The sequence below is a fragment of the Triticum aestivum genome, chromosome 2D, assembly GCF_018294505.1.
Source record: "Triticum aestivum cultivar Chinese Spring chromosome 2D, IWGSC CS RefSeq v2.1, whole genome shotgun sequence".
Classification (NCBI taxonomy): domain Eukaryota; kingdom Viridiplantae; phylum Streptophyta; class Magnoliopsida; order Poales; family Poaceae; genus Triticum; species Triticum aestivum.
The window spans coordinates 610609441-610628346 of NC_057799.1; the positions used below are offsets into that span (position 1 = coordinate 610609441).

The 18906-nt window shown below is 47.8% G+C and overlaps 3 protein-coding genes across 3 annotated transcripts; 1 reads left to right on the forward strand and 2 right to left on the reverse strand.

Moving 5' to 3' along the window:
- Positions 1-1704: 1704 nt before the first annotated feature.
- Positions 1705-2959, forward strand: LOC123050379 (uncharacterized). The gene is made up of 2 exons (XM_044473183.1): positions 1705-2316; positions 2419-2959. Exons 1-2 carry the CDS (start codon positions 1809-1811, stop codon positions 2832-2834), a joined length of 924 nt encoding a protein of 307 aa, XP_044329118.1. The 5' UTR covers positions 1705-1808; the 3' UTR covers positions 2835-2959.
- Positions 2960-6827: 3868 nt separating this feature from the next.
- Positions 6828-14345, reverse strand: LOC123054936 (crossover junction endonuclease EME1). Its single transcript, XM_044478816.1, has 11 exons — positions 13320-14345; positions 12170-12318; positions 12006-12071; positions 11762-11915; positions 11531-11637; positions 10443-10618; positions 9787-9850; positions 9594-9712; positions 8188-8277; positions 7357-7471; positions 6828-7258 (listed from the first exon to the last, which is right to left on the reverse strand). Exons 1-11 carry the CDS (start codon positions 14248-14250, stop codon positions 7106-7108), a joined length of 2124 nt encoding a protein of 707 aa, XP_044334751.1. The 5' UTR covers positions 14251-14345; the 3' UTR covers positions 6828-7105.
- A 2963-nt stretch (positions 14346-17308) lies between these two features.
- On the reverse strand, positions 17309-18678 carry LOC123050381 (uncharacterized). Its single transcript, XM_044473184.1, has one exon. It carries the CDS (start codon positions 18208-18210, stop codon positions 17410-17412), a length of 801 nt encoding a protein of 266 aa, XP_044329119.1. The 5' UTR covers positions 18211-18678; the 3' UTR covers positions 17309-17409.
- Between the last annotated feature and the right edge of the window lie 228 nt (positions 18679-18906).

Genomic DNA, 18906 nt, shown 5'->3' on the forward strand with positions numbered 1-18906 from the left:
TTTACGATGTATTTTGAAAATGCCTACTACATATGATTTCGACCCATTTAAATCGACTAGATAGGATAGTTTGATGCTCTCGAAAAAGCTTTTATTGGCACCATAGGCGATGTACTCCCTCTGCTTTGAATTATAAGATGTTAAACTTTGTTTGAATCAAATGTATATAGACGCATTTTACTATGTTTGTTCACTCATTTCAGTAGGTACATAGTCCATATTGAAATAACTAAAACATCTTATAATCTGGAACAGAGGGATTATATGCTAAAGGTTACAACATGCACATAATCATCCTCTCTATTTCGCTCAGTGCACAATAACCAACCCATATACGATGACGTACACTAGACTACTAATATGAGCTTTATGTAAACCAATGGCTTAATACTGATTTTCATATTATTTAAAATTGTGCCCATAAAGAACTTTTTAAGAACTAGAATAATGCCTGTGTGTTGCAATGGAATATAAATCTTCTAGTACGTTGGCTTGTGATTTACCTGTCTATAATAGTGCGATTGCGTAAATAGATGATCATCAAATTCTGCCCATGAATTATCTTATATTTTGATCTGAAGTTTGGTAAGTAAACTAAAGTGGAACCGGTTTAGAAGGTAAGTAAATTAAGTTGATTTATTATCATATAAGAGCATCTTCAGCCACGTACCTCTAATTCGACCCCTCAAACGCCCGCGGATGCGCATGGTCAGTGATCGGGTGTGTCCGTTTTGAGCCCCTATTTATCCATCTGCGCAGCCACAATTCTCATTTTCTTCCTCATATGTCCGGTCACTTGCACGTGATTGGTGGAGATGAAGAGAGAGAAAGAAAAGAATGACTAAAGAAAGAGAAAAGGTGGTCCGGGGTGGGGCCGCGTCTTATGTGGCGGATTGACCGGGCGTGTCCGCGAGCCCTCATATCCTCCCCATATTTGAGATGCATATGAGGGTTCGCGGACAGCCCGGACATATAGAGAAGATATGAGGGGTCCGGTTGGGTCACTTTTTTCCTTCTCTCTCATGTCCGGTCACTGACCGGGCGCGTCCGTAGGCATATGAGAGATGGTTTGAGGGATCCGCCTGTAGATGCTCTAAGGAAGGTTGGACGAAGGGGTGGTGAGAAGAAAGGTAAAATAGAAATCTTACGTTCTTTTTAAGTAGTAGAGATATCAATGTTGATATGCAACCTTGAAAATTCATTATGCATGTCTTTAGGGATTGATTATTTTTGGTGGAGATGTCTAATATGTGCTCTTATGCACATGCTATGATTGAGAATTAAAATGTACTTCTACATTTATACTAATGCGCTATCTTTTGGGCATTACCGAGGAGGAACACTAGCAAAGGCTTGAATTGATACCAAAACCTAGATAGTTATTTTTTTGTTGTCTAATAAATTGGACACACCTTCAGTACACAGAAAAAATCGTCTAGCCTTTATGTTTTTGCACAACATCACTTATCATGCTGTTTCTCGTACGACATCGCGAAATATTTCAAGAGATTTGCTGAGGTCGTCAAATGTGTGTATGACGGATGATTTTTATTTTATTTTATTTTGCAACGGAAACGTTTGCTAGTGTATTATAACTCTTGCATTTTAGGATTCATGTGAGTCACCCCCTTTGTCTACCTCTTTTGTGCAACTACTTGAAAGAAAGTTGTGATGTGCCTCTTCTCCCACCCTCACACACCATCTTCCCTTCCCTCGCGTCTTTTTTTATAAGCTCCCCTGCCTTCCATACGTCTCTGCCATCCGGCCCTGCCCTGTCCACTCCACCAAACCACCGGATCACCCGAGCCATGGTCGGCCCCTCACCGTCGCCGTCCGGCAGCAGCCGCCGTCTGTCGGAGCTCCTGGAGGAACAGCAAGAGCCCTTCTCCCTTCACCCCTACCTCCTCGAGAAGGGCTGCTCCCCCACCACCCTGGACCCGGCCGGAGGCTGCGGCGTTGCGTCCTTACCTTGCTGGCCGAGGAGCAGAGGCACCTCCCCGGCGCCGAGGCGGGTGACGGTCAGCAAGAGAACGCCCGCCAGCGGCCTCCTCTCCAAGTTCCTCCACGGCACGGCGGCGCCTGCATCCACGAAAAGAAAGAAGAAACTGCGGTCGGCCGCCATTGGCCCGTGCTCCGTCGAAGGCGAGAAGACGGCGAGCAAAAGAAAGAACGCCGTCGAGGCACGCAGGGCTGAAGCAAAGGACGACGAGGGAGAAAGCTACGACGACGACGACGACGACTCGTCAAAGCAGCTGAGCCCTGTGTCCGTCTTGGAGCGCCGGCCATTCGAGAAGCCGCCGCGGGCGTACGCCGAGAGTAAGCAAGCACGCAGCCCCCATGTCTCTTACCCCGCGCCATTGGTCGTCCATCGTGCACTGTCGCACTGAGCTCACGCAGCAATACTTGCGACCATCGCAGAGGCCATCGTCGTCTTGAGGGAGCTCCTGGACGCGGCACGCAAGCCCGCGTTGCTCCAGCGGAAAGTTGCCATAGAAAGCAGCAAGTCCGGCGATGTCCTCATGGAGACTTCAACAACGACGACGACGACGCCGGCGCCGCCCCCCGCACCGGCGCCCGCGAGGACCGACCGTGCTACCAGCGTAGCACATTTGAACCAGATGTTTGAGGCCAAGGAGCACGACCTCGTACCGTTGGACATGCCCGGTGAGAGGGGGGATGCTGGGCTGGGGCGGTGGGACGTCGGTGCCGAGCTAGCGGTTGCTGTGCTCGAAGAGCTGACGGAGGAGGTGGTGGTGGAGCTGATGGGGATGGTCCACCATGAAGATGCCAATACCATCGACGTGAAGCAGTGTTGGTTGCTACCGAACTGCTGATGTTGTGGATATATTGTCCATTATATGCCTTGATGTTGGTGTTCTGATTATGATGTTTAACACTATAGTACTGTGCTTGCTAATATTACTGTAAATAAAGATTCGCTAACTGGTTTTTAATAGAGTCAACTGTGTGTGGATTAAACTAAAAAAAATGTTGCTAATTTTCTGAAAATCACCGGTATGTTGATCAAGAAAACCATGGCAATCTCAAGGGCCACTCTATCGCCGACGCGATTCACCTTTGCGATAGTGCATTGGGGAATAAGGCTCAAGATCATCAAAGCACCCCTCTTCAAATCGACAAAAGTTGACCTGCTTAGGGAAACATCAGATAAGTAATTCTTCACAAACAAGAATGGCGACGTAAGGCCAACTCCAACACACGACCCCAAATGGTCCGGCCGCGTCCATTTAAGGCTAAACGGATAGAAATCGCGGCTCAACGCGCGGGAGCAAACGAACAAACATTCGTTTTTTGTCCGCTTTTGACTCATTCCCGGCTCAAATTTGGATCGCGTTTGTGTTGAAGCGGACAACGCGTGGACCGGCGGGACGCACCCCTATCCTCCCCTGGCCCGCCCGTCGGGGACACAACCCCTCTTTTTCTCTTCCCTTGCCCTCCCTTCACCCCTTGCGATCGCCGCCGCAACCCATTTTTCCGTCCGCCTCCTCGCTTTCCAGCCCGCCCGCCCAAACCATGACCACCCCTCGCCATAGCCACCCCACGCTGGAGTTTCGGAGGAGTTTTCGCTGGCGTTTGTGGCTCTTTATCGCCTCATACGGTACCAGGGAAGCTACGGCCGCCGGCGATGCCCATCGACCCCAACACCTTCTCCGGCAGGCGTTGCATAGCCGCCGACCTGCAACGCCAACCTTGCCTGCTGCCTGTGAGGGGAGCCCGAGGTGCTCTTCCCTGCACTCACATGGAAGAGTGCTTCAATCTCGATGGGGTACCGTTCGAAACCCTGCACTGACATGGAGCACCGAGAAGCTTTGGGAGGTGATGACTATTTGCGTGATCATGCACAACATGATCATGGAGGATGAGCGTGATGACAACATCTACGACCAAGGGTTTGATTTTCATGGTGAAAATGTTGAGCCTGAACACCAAGAACCAACAACGTTTGAATAGTTCACCCAATTCCATCGTGAAATGCCCTGGTTGAGCACACATGGAGTCACATTGGCAACCAGTAGATGTATCGGTTCATTTTCTTTCAATCTATTCAAGACAATTTTGATTGGGTTGTAAAAACTATTTGATTGTGTGTTTTTTACGTGGGACTATTTGTTTGTAAGACTATTTGCAATGTTTGATTTATATGGTTTTGAGACTATTTTTACAATGTGCATATAGGGCACCAGCTAGCCGTGGCAGACGAGATGCGTCTGCGCGTAGGGCGCACGGCCAGCGCATCCAGAAAACCGGACGGACGCCGCTCCTTTGACCTACCCAAACGGACAAAAATCCATACAAAACGAACGTCCGTTCGGGGTCGTGCATTGGAGTTGGCCTAAAACCATCTAAAGAGGAATGAAGTTCCGCTTTTCTACACGCCTGAGCAAATGGGGTGGCATTCTCATGGAGATAACAAAACTCCTCCCTGGTGATATCTAACATACAATCATGCAAATCTATAGTACTCCGCGTGACACTATATTCTTGTTTTATAAATTCTACAACTTGCCGTGTACGGCCGTCAGCGCACGTTCGAACCTTTGGCTCGAAGGAAGAAGCCACATACGGGCGCACTGCTCCGCTCCACGCTCCGTCCACGAGAAGTAGCGTACGGGGTGTACCATGAGCTGGGCGCACCCGAGGAGTACTGCTCATCACTTATTGCCCGGCCGCGATTTATCAACAGCAAGCAAGCAAGGAAACCAAACTCTCCTGTCTTCGACCAGTGAAGCGTCCTCCGTCGCTCTCCGCGATCAGGCCGGCCGGCTGTCGAGAGGGACGGAGGAGCTGCTAAACTAGCTCCCGTACGTGGCTTAGACCACTAGATGTTTCGTTAGATCATTGGACGTGATCCCTTTCTCGCCACTTTGATACTTTCCATCTCTTTCATGTGCCCGTGGATGGAAGACTCCCATCAAACAATAATCCCCTGCTCCTTCTCACCTCCCTATTCCTCCTTCCCTTCTCCCAATCTCCTAAATCAATATGTTTTTCTCCTATCACGCAATCAAACAAACTCAGACTCTATAGGATTCAAACGGGCATGATATCTCAATCATGTGTTTTCCTATTTCTACAAGTCAGCCAGACCGTAAATTGGTCCGGACCGGGCATTGATACTGAAGCCGGACATCCAAATCCTATACTTCAAAACAATAATTTTCCTCCGCCGTGCAGCCCAGCTTCCGCCATCGCATAAGCATCGCGTGCACCTTCCGCCATCCATGCTCCATGCACATAGTAACATTCCGCTAGATGATGCACCCAGCACATACGGGAATTGCGTTGGATGGCAGAAGCGTCCAAACACTTGAGGTTTAAGGGTCCGCTTTGAAGATGTCCTAAATGTTTATGATTTACAACACTGCGTTGGATGCAGACACGTTCAAACACTTGCAGGAGGTTTAGGGTGTGTTTGGTTGAGGAACCAAGTGGAACGGAATGGAATGGTTCCATTCCACTGGAACAGGTCTGTTCCATTCCTGTGTTTGGTACAAACAGAAAAGCGAAATGGGTCGGTTCCGTTCTTGTGTTTGGTTAGAGAGATGGAATGAAAAATGAAACCACATAAAATTCAAAATTTTGGCAGCATTTCATTTGTATTTCAAAGAAAAACAACATAACAGTATATATATTGACAAGAATCACACATATATGACATCAATCAAACACAAATTTCAACAGAAGGTACCAACTTCATCCATCACACCCAAAAGCAACCAAGTGCACTACATCTATACATGCCAAGTTATCGTACTCAGTCATACAACAATATCAAAATATTGGCTTCTTTGCTGCGTCGTTCATGTGGCCAATAATAAGCCAGAGAAATAATGATTAACTACTAGTAGCTCTTTTCGAGCAATGAATTGAAATACATAGAAGAATATCATCACAGATAAAACAATATGTTGGTCGTATGTACTCCAAGCTCTTACCAATATGAGAGCTTATTTCTTCTAGAAGCTAAGCTAATTAATCAGCTAGTCTAATCACCCACTTAATAACAATTTACACCACATAGCTTTAGAGGGAGAAGCAGCCCATGCCAGAGCCGGAGTGGAGCGCCACGAATGGGAGCACGGCGTCGGGCGACGCCGCGGGCGCTGGAGCATACGCCTTGTCGGTGGCCCCTACGCAGCGCGTTGTATCTCCGACGCGCGGACGGCCGGGGCAGGTTCTCCAACACGGCGTTCTGCGAGTTGGCGTGCCACGGCGGGCACTGCTTCCGGTCGCTCCACCGCGCCGGCGCCTGCGCGCGCACCCGCGCCGCCCCGTGCGCCGCGCCACCGTCGGCAGGTCCCCGCGCCATGGCCTCTCACCGCCCCGCTGCGTCGTTCCCGCCCCGCCGCTGCCTGATCTCCACCCGCCGCTAGGTCGCCGCCAAGTTGCTGCTACGCGCCATCACGGAGGAGAGACGGAGGGGAGGAGAGTGAAGCCGGCGCTGGAGAGGAACGGAGGTGGCGGATCGAGAAGGAGGGAGATGCGGGAGGGTGGCAGCACTGAGACAGGGGAGTCACGAGGGAAGAGGCGCGTGCGAAAGGGGAAGAGGGCTCGTTCCCTGTCGTCCGCTCGATTTGGAGGTATGCCTCCGTTCCGCATAATGAGCGAATATTCCGTTCCTCGGGACGGGTGGGTTCTGGTTCCTTTGACTAACCGAACGCGAGAATGGGCTGTGGGAACAGGTCGGACCCGTGACATTCTACCCGGTGACAACAACTAAACACACCCTTAAGGGTCTGCTTTGGAGATGTCCTAAACATTTATGTATCGTAAGAGCTCCTGACTGTAGTCAACAATGTCCGTCCTTCATCATAGAATATGACCACACAACTTCACAACACACGACTCATCTTACATACATACAGTATATATGAGCATAGCATTCGATACGTCAATCCCCTAAGCATACGATCCTTCTAGTTCCGCTTTCGAACAAGTCTCGCGGAACATAATAAGCGCCACCGTGCAGCGCAGCACGTAATGGCTTCATTACAATACCTGCGTGGAGTTTTAGTTTTAGCTTTGGTGGTGCAACACTAAGTACCTAGCAGGTCCGAAAGGATCACGCGATCTACCGTTAGGGTTACTCGGCAGCAGCATCCGCTTCCACTGCTCCATCTTCTGCCATGAGAGTCCTGTAAACCCTTCTAGAGCATACTGGTCCCAGCCTTCGGCTTTCGTCGCCTACGCGGTCCTCGCACTTCAGGTCCTGGAGCAGAAGCTCCTTCTCGCGAACCTGTTCATGCACGGGTTAAGACTTGAGAGTGCACAAGGACGAACCCGTCCGTCAGGCTATTGCACTACTTTCAAGAGTGGTAAAAGGGCAGCACTCACAGTTTTGGTGGAATCCATATATACTTTCAGAAGGGATCTCATGGTACTGTACTTCTTCCATATCGCAAGGGCAAACCTTGGCTGGACCTTTGGGATGGCTATTAGAGCCTTCATCCTGTCATGGATAATTTATGTGAAAAGTTGGATAGGATTAAGGGAATGCAACTCTGATTTGAAAGCTGGAATTTAAAAATATTGTTCTACGCATGGATGCCTAGTTGGATGCTAAAACTGAATGACTTGACTAGAAACATTATAATATGGAATTACCATCAGCATGGCCAACAGTTTCATCTAAAGAGCAGTTGCGATATTACAATCCTGTTGCTCAGATTTGGTTATACAGCATGACAATTTATAACGCGGTTTCTTTAGTACAACAGTTAGCATGAAAATCAAAATCAAGCCAGTCCAACCAAGAGGTGCAAGACTGGCTTACATGTACGAGTTGAAACCACCCCACCCACATATAGAATTTTGTTGTTGCTTTTTCATTTCATGCTAATTTTGATGGGGAGAACTAGGCCGTAATACTAATAGAGTTTAGAACTCTGGTACCGAGACAGACTAGGCTAGACAGCAGAGAAGGAGACTCGTTGGTGTAGGAACAAGCAACTCTGTTTTACTTATTACTCTACGACTAATGAAAATTCTGCACAAGGAAAAATAAGGCAACAACCAAACTTAGTGCAAGTAGCCTTGCACAAAAAGAAGAATACTGGAAATGCACAGCTTACGGTATATGCAAAAACAGGTTCAATTTCCAGTTTGGTAGAATAATCAGGAGGAGAAAACCGAATGGAGATCTGATTCAGTATATGTTCAACTTACCAGGTATCTTTCTTAGCCAGATCTTTATCAATGAAATTTTTAGGGATCACTGCACCATTAGCATGCACAGATAACCATGACAGTGGTTTCCTGCACAAGTCCATGGGGTAAACATTAATGGAACATGGAGCTGCTTCCCGATTCAGTAAGACAAAATGGGCAACAAAATACAAAATCATATCACTGAATATGTGCAACATTAATAATGATGGTCATTCAGGAACAAGCCTAGCTCAGGTGGCAAACTCGCGTTGAGACCAACAAGCACACCTCCGGTCAAGTCTTTGCCTTCCACGGTGCGCTCATATTCAGTTGGGAAATATCCCCAGTGACGCTAAAAATATAAATATCATTGAATAGAACTACATGACAACTATTTCATACTCCCTCCGTCCGGAAATACTTGTATTCCTTGGACAAGTATTTCCGGATGGAGGGAGTACCATATTAGGCATTAGGAGGTAGATACAACATAATTATACCTTGGGGTACAACAGCATTGAATACAAACTGGCTGCTACATGAAACATCAGTGCCATAATGGAAGAGTAACAGAGGTCCAAGGTAATGTGATTTTTTGTCTTTCGACAGAAAGTTTACAGTATTAGAGCTGTGATTTCAGTGTATATAGGAACCTTGACACATTTTCCCCTGGTTTGGTGAGTGTGAAAGACAACTGCAAGACTAATACAATACCCACTAGAAGAGTAACATGTGAACTGAGTTCGATGCGCTGAAGTCAAATCAAGTATGTCCATCTAGCATAATATGCACACCAGCTGTATAAAAAAGGTGCTTATATCTATGCAATTCATACTCCCTCCATCCACATATAAAAGGCCACGTTGAAATTAGCCTAACTTTGACTAATAAAATGTAAGTCATACGACATTAAAAAATTATATCAATGAATTCGTATTCGAAAGAACAATGATACTCCCTCCGTTCACAGTTATAAGATGTTTTGGACATTAAAAACGTTAGAATATCTTATAACGTTTTTCTGATTCGGATGTACATAGACGTATTTTAGTGTCCTTGTTCACTCATTCAGTTCGTATGTAGTCCATATTCAAATATCCAAAACAACTTATAACTGTGAACGGAGGGAGTATTATTTTTGTTTATAAGTTGATTACTAAACTCATGGTCAAAATTGAGCTCGGATTTCTAGGCGGGGGGGGGGGGGGGCCTTTTGTTGTGACTGGGGGAGTATTTTTTGCCTCCTATGGCGATGATCAATGTTATAGGCTACTGTTCAACTTCAGTCCGAATTCAGTATAATGACTGCACAAAGCAATTAGCGTACAGTGGAATAGAACCAGAAAGAAGAACAGAAAAAGCACCAAAAAGAAAGCACAGACGACCATTGGTGAAGTCATTCTGATCTAACAAATCTGGCTTACCTGAATCTGCAATTTGCAAGACTAGATGTCAAGCCAACAATATGATCGGCTACTTCAGCTTCATCTGCGCATTGCCTTGAGTGAACTTTAACATGGTGTGTTGCTAATTTGCATAAAACCTGAAAAAACAAATCCATTACACATTCTATAAAACGATAGTTCAGGAAAATTTTGATCAAGGTTGAAAACAGACCTCTTCCACTGGTGGGCGTTTCCAGCTATTAAAATTGGGTGCATTCCTATACTGAGCCCGCTCGCTAACACACCAGAAAAAAGAAAGGACATTTTAGCATACTTCAAATACAAAAGATGGATACATTTCCTATTACTTACAAGTTGTAACATTACAGAAGAATTTAAAATATTATCCAGAACTACCACACAAGTCAGATTTTCTCGCATAATGTTCCAGGCTTGAGTGTGTTTGTGTGTTGGTTCCGGCTTACACAATAAACAGGACATCACAATTAGGGATGTAAACAGCGCGCCATTTAAGCCCGTCTAAGCCCACTTATAGGTCTAACAGTTCAAGAAAGTTTTTTTTTCCCGGGAAAATGAACTATCAAGCTAACTAAACAGGCCTTGCAGCACCGTTTATCGCGCTATTTACATCCCTAATCACAATGTAGCAATGAGTGGGATGTAACAGCAGTCGGAAACTCTGCACTGGACAATTAGGTGAACAACAACGAAGAGTAGGAAAAAAATAGCATGCCAAAGCTATAGATGATGTTGTCGGCTACTTAGCATAGTTCAAAGAACAAAAGGGGCTTCGGAAACAGTGAACATAAGACATAAAGATAAACAGAAAACCATAGAACAAGGTAATTCAGACTTTGTAGAACCAACCATTTGTTTATGTAGTTCATCAATTTATTAGTGACAAAGCAAACAGTGAATGTTGGATAGCGATCTTGAACAAGGTGAACATGATCCCAGAAGGACCCACTGTTGATAAGATCACAGAATTCCTCAGCTTGAAGCACAAAGAGAATATATGGCACTTCTGACACTGAAGCTGGGTCCTGCACACAATAATGTCACTTAGGATATATGACAAAGACATGGTACTGGTTATGCAGAAAGATATGCCACTTAACTACTCAAGGATATTTTTTATGTGGTTCCAGACTAAATGTATGTCACAAACCTTGGATCTATATCTTTACAGTAACTTTGTGTCATAAAGATACTTTTTCAATTCATGGAAGCTTAACAGAAATGACACATCAGGAAAGCACTTTAACTTACATCCTACTTCTCCATGGCTTGGAATGTACTCCCTCCATCTAGGTTTACTACGGCCCCTCTTATTTTGGGCTAAAATTTGACCATATATTTAACTAATAAAATGTGAACTATATGTCACAGAAATTATACCATTGGAAACCTCTTTAGAATACAAATCAAACAATATGCTCTTTGTATCATATACTTTATATTTTGTTAAAGATTGTCAAAGTTTGACCCATAATACGAGTGGGCCTAATAAACCCGGACTGAGGGAGTATATAGATATTTCCTTTACCCAAAGTAGTTGCTTACAGTGGCGGAGCTATGTACAATGCTGGAGGTGCCACAGCGCCCCCAGCTTTGACTAGTTTGTGAAGAATTTTTTTTGGGGATTGCTGAGATTCAAAACATAGGGTATTTTTGCCCCTGAAAATTGGTGTTTTATCCTTTTGGCCCCCCCAAACATCCCCGTCTAGCTCCGCCACTGGTTGCTTAATCAATTGTTCCCCTTTATCATCAGTGTTGTTACAGGAATTCAAGTTGTCTCACATAAAAAATTGTAGTTGAATGCAATCTAGTAAAGGCCCCTTTTGGAACAGAAGAATTCGGAGGAAAATTGGAGGATTACAATTTTTAAAGGCTAGACCAAAAGAGAGGAAGCATTCATCGTAAATATGACAGATATAGTTATGACCAACAAGCACCTGGCCAATTTGAGGAACCTCCATCTTCCACAAAATCGATCCTCTGATTGGATTAACCTGAACTCGATACTTAAGGCCCTTCTCTGCAAACCGTGTTAGAAGAGTACCTGTTTGCAAAGGTCCAAATATCTCAGCAATAGAGAAAGATGAGAGACAAAATCACGATAATTGAGACCAAATTGATAATTTGATGCAACTAATTAATTGGCTGGGCTTTAAATTTTAAAATACCTCCAACTGAGCCAGTTTCAATGATTGTTGAGTCGATCTCAGCCACAATAGATCTTAAAGCATGTTTTCCTGATTCCCACTCGTCTTTTTCTTTCGCATACTTCTTCTGCTCTGCCTTTTGAGCTTTAATAGCCTCTTTCATGAGCTTATTTTCCTGCGAAGTAAGCAGCACCCTCTTATATTCTGTACTCTCTATCAGGCAACACGGTAAACATTGGTTTGTAAAATTCTTAACGAGACAGACCTCCCGCTGTCGTTTCTTTTCTTCAACCATTTTCGCTTTCCCTTCCTTTATTAGTCGCATCCTTTCCTATATAATGAAAGAGAGGTTTATTGCTGAAGTTGCATCTATTGTGAAACTTGAATTGAGAAGTTTGTTTATTGTCAGGCTTTGCTACTCAGCCAGACCTGCTTTGTGTTTCCTTCTTCTGTGTTGTCGTTTCGCTCCTCTTCCTGCATGGGCTCTTCACAGGGTAAAATCAAATTGTCCGATGGCTCTTTGTACCCAAAGCCATCCAGCTCATCATCACTGTCCAAAGATATCGGGGAAGAAGCTCCTGAAAAGGCACAAATTAGAGTTACTCAGTTACTCCTACCTAAGAGAACCCAAGTTATAATGATTCCAGAACATGCCCCCGTCTAGTAAATAGTCATTAATGGGGCGGCATAGGTCGCCTCCACATAAGAAACAGAGAATATAAAACTAAAAACTAAACCTCTCTAAGACGCAAGAGCTGAAGTTCTAGATTTTCGTGTTAATAAAAGCTCATCTCTGAAGAAATCTAACATAAACAATACTCCCTCCGTCCGAAAAAGTTTGTCCACAAATGGATGTATCTAGCACCAAGTTAGTACTAGATACATCCATTTGAGGAACAAGCTTGGGACAAGTTTTTTCGGACAGAGGAAGTACATTAGTTCAGGCTCGATATACAGTGAAAGTGTTATCCAAAATAGTAGTTGAGATGAACTTGAGCGGTAGAGAAGTCATTTGTTCTACACGAGCTGAAAGATTCCGTTCTCAATAAATAAAAGTTGCATTTTGCTTTGCAGTACAATCCCAAATGTTCTTGATCATTTAAGTCAGCAAAGGAATTTGCACTTGGCCTGCATCTACAACAGACGCTAAAACAAATACTCCCTCCATCCCGAATTACTTGTCGCAGAAATGTATAGAAATGGATGTATCTAGAACTAAAAATACGTCTAGATACATCCATTTCTGTGACAAGTAATTCCGGACGGAGGGAGTATCAAGTAACAATTTGCGCATAACACCTATGTCAATCTTTTTCAAGAAACAACACCTACTTCACCTTGCTTGACACAAACATAAGGAGAGCTAAATGCCTTGCAACCTAAGCATGACCAAAACCAATACCCATCTATCTTCTTGCCATGGAGCAAATTTCATAGATGAACCCAGTGTACACAGTGCTCACTTCTTGGCAAGATAACCATTGTTCAGCCCTCAAGCCTAAAACAAAAGGCAGCTACAAGCCTAGTACTGTAAGAACTTCAACAAAGAAAGTATTTGCAGGGGCAGCAGAAGAGAAACCTCGAAAAGTGGAGGGGCCTGCCACATCCAAGCGCGAGTTGGTGAAGAAACGTGTCTCGGCGTTGGGGGCGACAGATCCGGGGAAAGCCGGCCCAGGGATCCCCAAATCAGCAGCATCAAAGTCGAACGAGCGCGGTAGAACAGGCGTATTAGGAACAGCAGCACCACGGGATTGGGGGGCGAGTGAGCACGGAACGAACGACGGGGGAGTCCCGATTGGGACGCTGGAAGGCCCGGCCGGGCGCGAGGCGGTGAAGCCCGGGGTCTCCAGGACAAGAACGTCGGGGTCGGCAGAGCCGGGGGAAGCCGACCCGGGGATCTCCAGATCAGCGGCATCTTCGAAGTCGATATTGCGCCGGAGAACGGAATCAGGCGTGCGGGGACCATCGCCGCCGGAGCGGGGGCTGAGCGAGCACGGGACGAGCCCCAGGGAGGCCCCGACCCGGCGCACCGGGGTGTAGCCCGGCGTCTCCAGGACAACAATGTCCGGGTCGATAGATCCGGGGGCAGACGGCCCAGGGATCTCCAAAGCGGCACCGCCGAACCCGAAGCGGAACGGGCTCGGGAGGAAAGAACCGGGAGCGGCGGCGCGGGGGCGGGGGGCGAGCGAGCACGGGACGAACGACGGGGGGGTCCCGGTCCCGGGCGCGGCGGATCCGGGCTCCCGCCGCTTCGGCGGGGGCGGAGGGGTGTCGTCGTCGATGAAGATGGGGGACATCGGCAGCCGCCGCTTGGGGAAGGCCGGGGAGGAGGAGGACGCGTCGAGGAGGCCCCGGGAGGCGCGGGAGCGGGGGGCGGGGGCGGGGGTGGAGGCGGCGGTGTCGTCGTCGTCGTCCTCGAGCTCGACGACGGCGATGCGGGCGGCGGAGACCCGCGAGGCCATGGTCGGCGCCATGGCGCTGTCTCCCAGGGCGTCCTCCAGCGAACTCATTTCGGAGTGGGGGGTGGGGTGGGGAATCGAGGGTTTCCGCCGGAGGCGGGCGAGGGTTTCGGTTTTGGGGTGGGGTTTGCCGCAACGGGAATGCCGCGTCGCCTGAAGGTGTTCCACCTGGGCTGCATTTAGCGCGGCCCATCAACTGGTACACTTTTTACTTTCTAACACATCTCCTATAAATCAAGTTTAAAATTACGTGTCCCAAAAACTAAATCTCAAAAAAGAAACGTGTCCCAAAAACTTTATGCATGCAAAAATGTCCACGTGTAACCAAAAAATCGTTCATATATTGAAAAATGATCGTGACATGGACATGCTAAAAAAATATTTGTATATTTACAAAAATGTAAAATATTAGTTATACTAAATACAATTGTCATGTACAACAGAAGTAATATTCATGCAGATGAAAAAAAAACTACACGTACATTTAATTGTTTATGTATTATGAAAAAAAATCATGTTTTAAGAAGGAGTAGAACGGAAGAAAAATTGTTAAAATGAAATGACAAAATTAAAAATATCAGAAATAAAAATGGAAATTAATAACTGTAGTAAAACAGAAGCCGAAAACGACATGTATAAATGTAAAACATATTTGGCCAACCCGCCAAAGAAATGCTTCAAGGGTTGCTATTTGCCGCAGTGGGTCAATGGATGCATTGCACAAGATGGTAGTTTGGCCATCTTAGCCCGATGTTTCCAGTGTGCGCTGGTGACAGCATTGATGGGTTTTTTTTCTGCGGGAGGTGTTGATGGGAATTAAATTATGTACTCCCTCTGTCCCATAATATAAGAACGTTTTTGGCACTAATGTACTGTCAAAAACGTTCTTATATTATGGGACGGAGGGAGTAACATACATCTCTATCCTCTTTTAACTTTTATATAGGATGGATACTTTTTATATAGTGTATATTGGAGAGGCATTGGTGTTTTTGCCCCTCAAAGTGACTGGATTGTCATTCGGCACTTCGCCTTACCCGGTGGGGCAACTTAAAACTTTCAATGAAATGAAGCAGGTCTTTTGTAGGTCATTGCGAGTTTAAAAATCAGGTCCCTCGCCCATGGCGTGCTCATTGTTGGCCTTAGATTCCCATCTCCTAGGAAACGCCAGGGCACCATGCAAAATGACAAAAGTATTCCCATCTCCTCAAGTTTCATTTTGTGGTACCTCAAAATTCTCAAAAGTATGGATCTCGTTTATATATGTGTATTGTAAGCTAGAACTTGCAATTCGATATCCATCTAAAACACATCATTGTCAATCGTGCATAGGTCACGGATGCATTGAAATATTCCAATCCCAAATGACACAACTTTTCCATAATATTTTTAAAAAAGATTTCCCATAAAAATGATTTAAAAAATAAGAGCAAATATATACTCCTAAAGAAAAAGAAAATGTAGTGTCACTTTTGTCCCTTTCCTGTTTTTGTTGAGTGAAAGGAGGCTCAACATAATTCCATGTAAGGGGTCACAGTCAATTTGCAAAAACCATCACATACACGTTCCCTGCAGAAAAATAACTTGACATTCATAGCATCAAACCATATGCAGATGTTGAGGGTAACGTTTGTCCCTCATGTTAAGAATTAAATAACTCTAGTTAATTACTAGGGATAATCCATGCCTCACCCTTACCCACCGTCGATTGCTAGGGAAATCCTTTTGGCTCCCGCCCTTCTCTTGTAACACACCCTTTGAGAAAGTATAAATACCCACGTCCATGAATAAGACATTGATTATTTCCACCTCCCTCCAATTCTGTCTGTCGCTGGGCAGGCGTGGAGGAGCACATCACAGGCTGCCAATACCGTCGTCCCACGCAAACCGTGCCAGCAACGCCCAAGTTCCCGTGGCGCGGCGTCGCGGTCGGCACGCACGGCGCCATTATAAAACTGAGCACATAGGCAGTGGCACTGAGCCACTGACAACGTAAGCGGTGCAGGCAAGCACCAGAACAGAAGTCGGTCAGAGAGAAGGTGCCAAGGCACACGCACCTACCTCTACGCAGCAACGCACAGTAAAGCGCCAGCAACAGCTTTTGGGGTCAAGAGCGCCTGCGTGCGACCGCCTGTGGACGTGGATCAGTGCAAGTGGAAGAAAGCCAAACCCCAAAATGCCAAAGGCGTAGGTGTAGCATGCATGCACGTCCGCCCAGGCTTTTCGTGCGGCTAAATAATTGCGCCTCACGGCTTTCCACGGCTCTCGCCGACGAGGCCATGGTCGTCTGAAACTGAAAGCCAGGATCGGGCGGGCTCCTTTCCGAGAACCCGAGATATGCTCCCGTGCCGACGAGCGCGCACGCTCCCCTGGAACTCTCCACGGAGACCAATGGCCAGCGGGAGAAGTGTGGTAGTGGAGCATACTACTAGTTGTTTGGTCGACGGAGGGTGAACATTTTGAGAATTAGCAAGTCCTCTTTTTCACGAATGCATTATTCAGAGGAGTGTTTCACAAGAGTAAAGCTTACACTGCCCCCGGTCAGGGAACAGTTTTACTCCGCTGGATTGGATACCAAACCCCGATGACAAAGCAACAGCCACTCTGGTCGAGCTCCAGCACCACAACGGCCGGCTCCCTACTGTATCAGTCCTCGGACTCTCTCTGACACCACCTCAGAACAAAAGTCCGTCTGAAGAACAGTGCAAAACTGAGAACGCTCTCTAAATACTAATTAATCTTCAGTGGAGTAGTTGCAATCTTCAGTATATCAGTACATTGAAGAGTTGTTACCTTTCTTTATCCAAGAAAAATCAAAGAAATATGAGTACTGATCATTGGAATCATCAAAGCCTCGTTTCGCAACTCGATGCTCTGATTCAGGACTTGGTTTCATTTGCCCAGAAAAAGAGAGAGAGAGAGAGCTTGATTTTTGAGCATTTTGGCCTAGAGTGAGAGTAGGGAGTTTTGTGTAGATCAAACATGGAACAGAGTTTTTGGTTTTGCAACCAGATACTGATGCATCGTCTAGACATAGATCATCAAGTGGGGTACACTCTCCTGGCAAAAACAAGTGCAAAAACTAGCAAATCCAACGAACAACAGAACCGAGGAGCCAGAGTAAAACGATGAATGGAATCAAGATCTAGCTAGGGCTTACATTACTCAGCCACACTCGACTGCATCATAAGAGGTCTGCTATTCGGGCGACTACCAAGAGAAGAAGCGCGCGGTAAAGTTGGACGACGACGAGGAGGCCCGGTTGGCGTCGGCGACCGTGCCGGGCCACAGCGTCACCGGCGGCCGGCCATCGAAGACCGCAGGCGGGGGGCACGCCAGCACGCCCAGCGGCGGCAGCTTCCTCATCATGGGCAGCGGCGGCGAGAACGCCCCGTCCTCCCGCCCTTCCTCCGTGATCCCGTACCGCGACGGCGATGCGTCCGGCGTCTCGAACGGCGTGTCGTGCCCGTGCCCGGCGGCGGCGCCCCGCTCGTACACCGGGTTGGAGATGTACATGAGGCCGTCGCTGCACGCGGAGGAGGAGGAGCCGCGCGCGGTGGGCTCGTCCGACCGCGGCGGCGAGGGCGACGGCGAGGAGCGGCGCGCGGGCGACCACCGCCACACGGCGGCCTCCAGCCTGGGGATGGCGAGGAGCAGGTCCTTGCGGCTGGGCGCGCACATGACGCCGTGCGCGTAGTAGAAGGGCGGGGTGCTGGTGAGCGCCTCGCGCGCCGTGGTTGTGGCCGTGGTCGCCGTGGTCGCCACGGACGCGTCGTCGGCAGCCGTGCCGGCGGCGTGCGGCGGGGAGAAGGACCCCGCGGCGCCATGGCCGTGCTTCGGCCATTTGTGCGGCGGCGCCTCCATGGCGTCCGCGCGGAGGCGGCGGCGGCGGAGGTGGGAGCAGAAGAGGTCGGCGAGGAGGAGGATGACGATGGTGAGGAAAACGGCCAGGCTGAGCGCAACCATGACGCTCACCCCCACGCTCAGCCTCGACACGCCGTCGGTCGCCATCTCGGCCTCCGCCCTCCGCCCTCAGCTCGCTCGCCGCGCTCCCAGCCTCAGTGGTCAGCTGCTGGAGTGGCGACCGGCGAGTGTGAGTGTGCTGTACTTGCAAAGAGCGTAGTGGTCACTGGCCAGTCAAGCTCTGGTGGCAACAAAATAGAGGACTAGTCCCTCGGTTAGAGCGGCTATCTCATTGTCTAATCAAAATCGCCTAATCTAATCCACTGTTTGTCTCGTAACGATCAACTGCCGTCGGCGTCGCCGAGGAGGGTTAGCCCTTCCAAAAGCTAGGGCCTAGTGCGCTTAGCGACATGGATTAGGGCGTTCTTAATGGTCTGCACAGGCCTGCCACGAGGTACCACGGCGTGGCCGAGCCCTTTGCCTTTCGGTGGCGGCGGGTCCCGTGCGCGGCGTAGGGCAGAGTTGTCATGGAGGGCAGAGGGGGTTCTGCGGGGTGAGCACTGAGCAGCGCAAAGGAGAAAGGAGACGGTCGTGTGGAGAAAAGGAGGGAGGAGACGGACGGGGGTGGTTTTGGCGGGAGAGGGAGGTCGCCGGTCTGCTTGGTGCAGGTGCGGATCCAAAGATTCTGCGGTTTTCTGCCCTCTGACCACACGAGGCTGCACGGGTCGTGTGTGCATCATTAGAGGGGCCGTGGCCATTGACCGTCGACGTGCCCCTACCGCATGACTGGCATTTGGCAAAGTC

What these genes read in the sequence shown, in the direction of transcription:
- LOC123050379 (XM_044473183.1), top strand. Translation starts at nt 1,809, where the DNA reads ATGGTCGGCCCCTCACCGTCGCCGTCCGGCAGCAGCCGCCGTCTGTCG. An exon ending in GCCGCGGGCGTACGCCGAGA is followed by an intron (nt 2,317 to 2,418) that starts GTAAGCAAGCAC and finishes CGACCATCGCAG; the next exon opens with AGGCCATCGTCGTCTTGAGG.
- LOC123054936 (XM_044478816.1), bottom strand. Translation starts at nt 14,250, where the DNA reads ATGAGTTCGCTGGAGGACGCCCTGGGAGACAGCGCCATGGCGCCGACC. An exon ending in TGAAACTGGCTCAGTTGGAG is followed by an intron (nt 11,638 to 11,761) that starts GTATTTTAAAAT and finishes CTTTGCAAACAG; the next exon opens with GTACTCTTCTAACACGGTTT. An exon ending in AACGCCCACCAGTGGAAGAG is followed by an intron (nt 9,713 to 9,786) that starts GTCTGTTTTCAA and finishes TTGTTTTTTCAG; the next exon opens with GTTTTATGCAAATTAGCAAC.
- LOC123050381 (XM_044473184.1), bottom strand. Translation starts at nt 18,210, where the DNA reads ATGGCGACCGACGGCGTGTCGAGGCTGAGCGTGGGGGTGAGCGTCATG.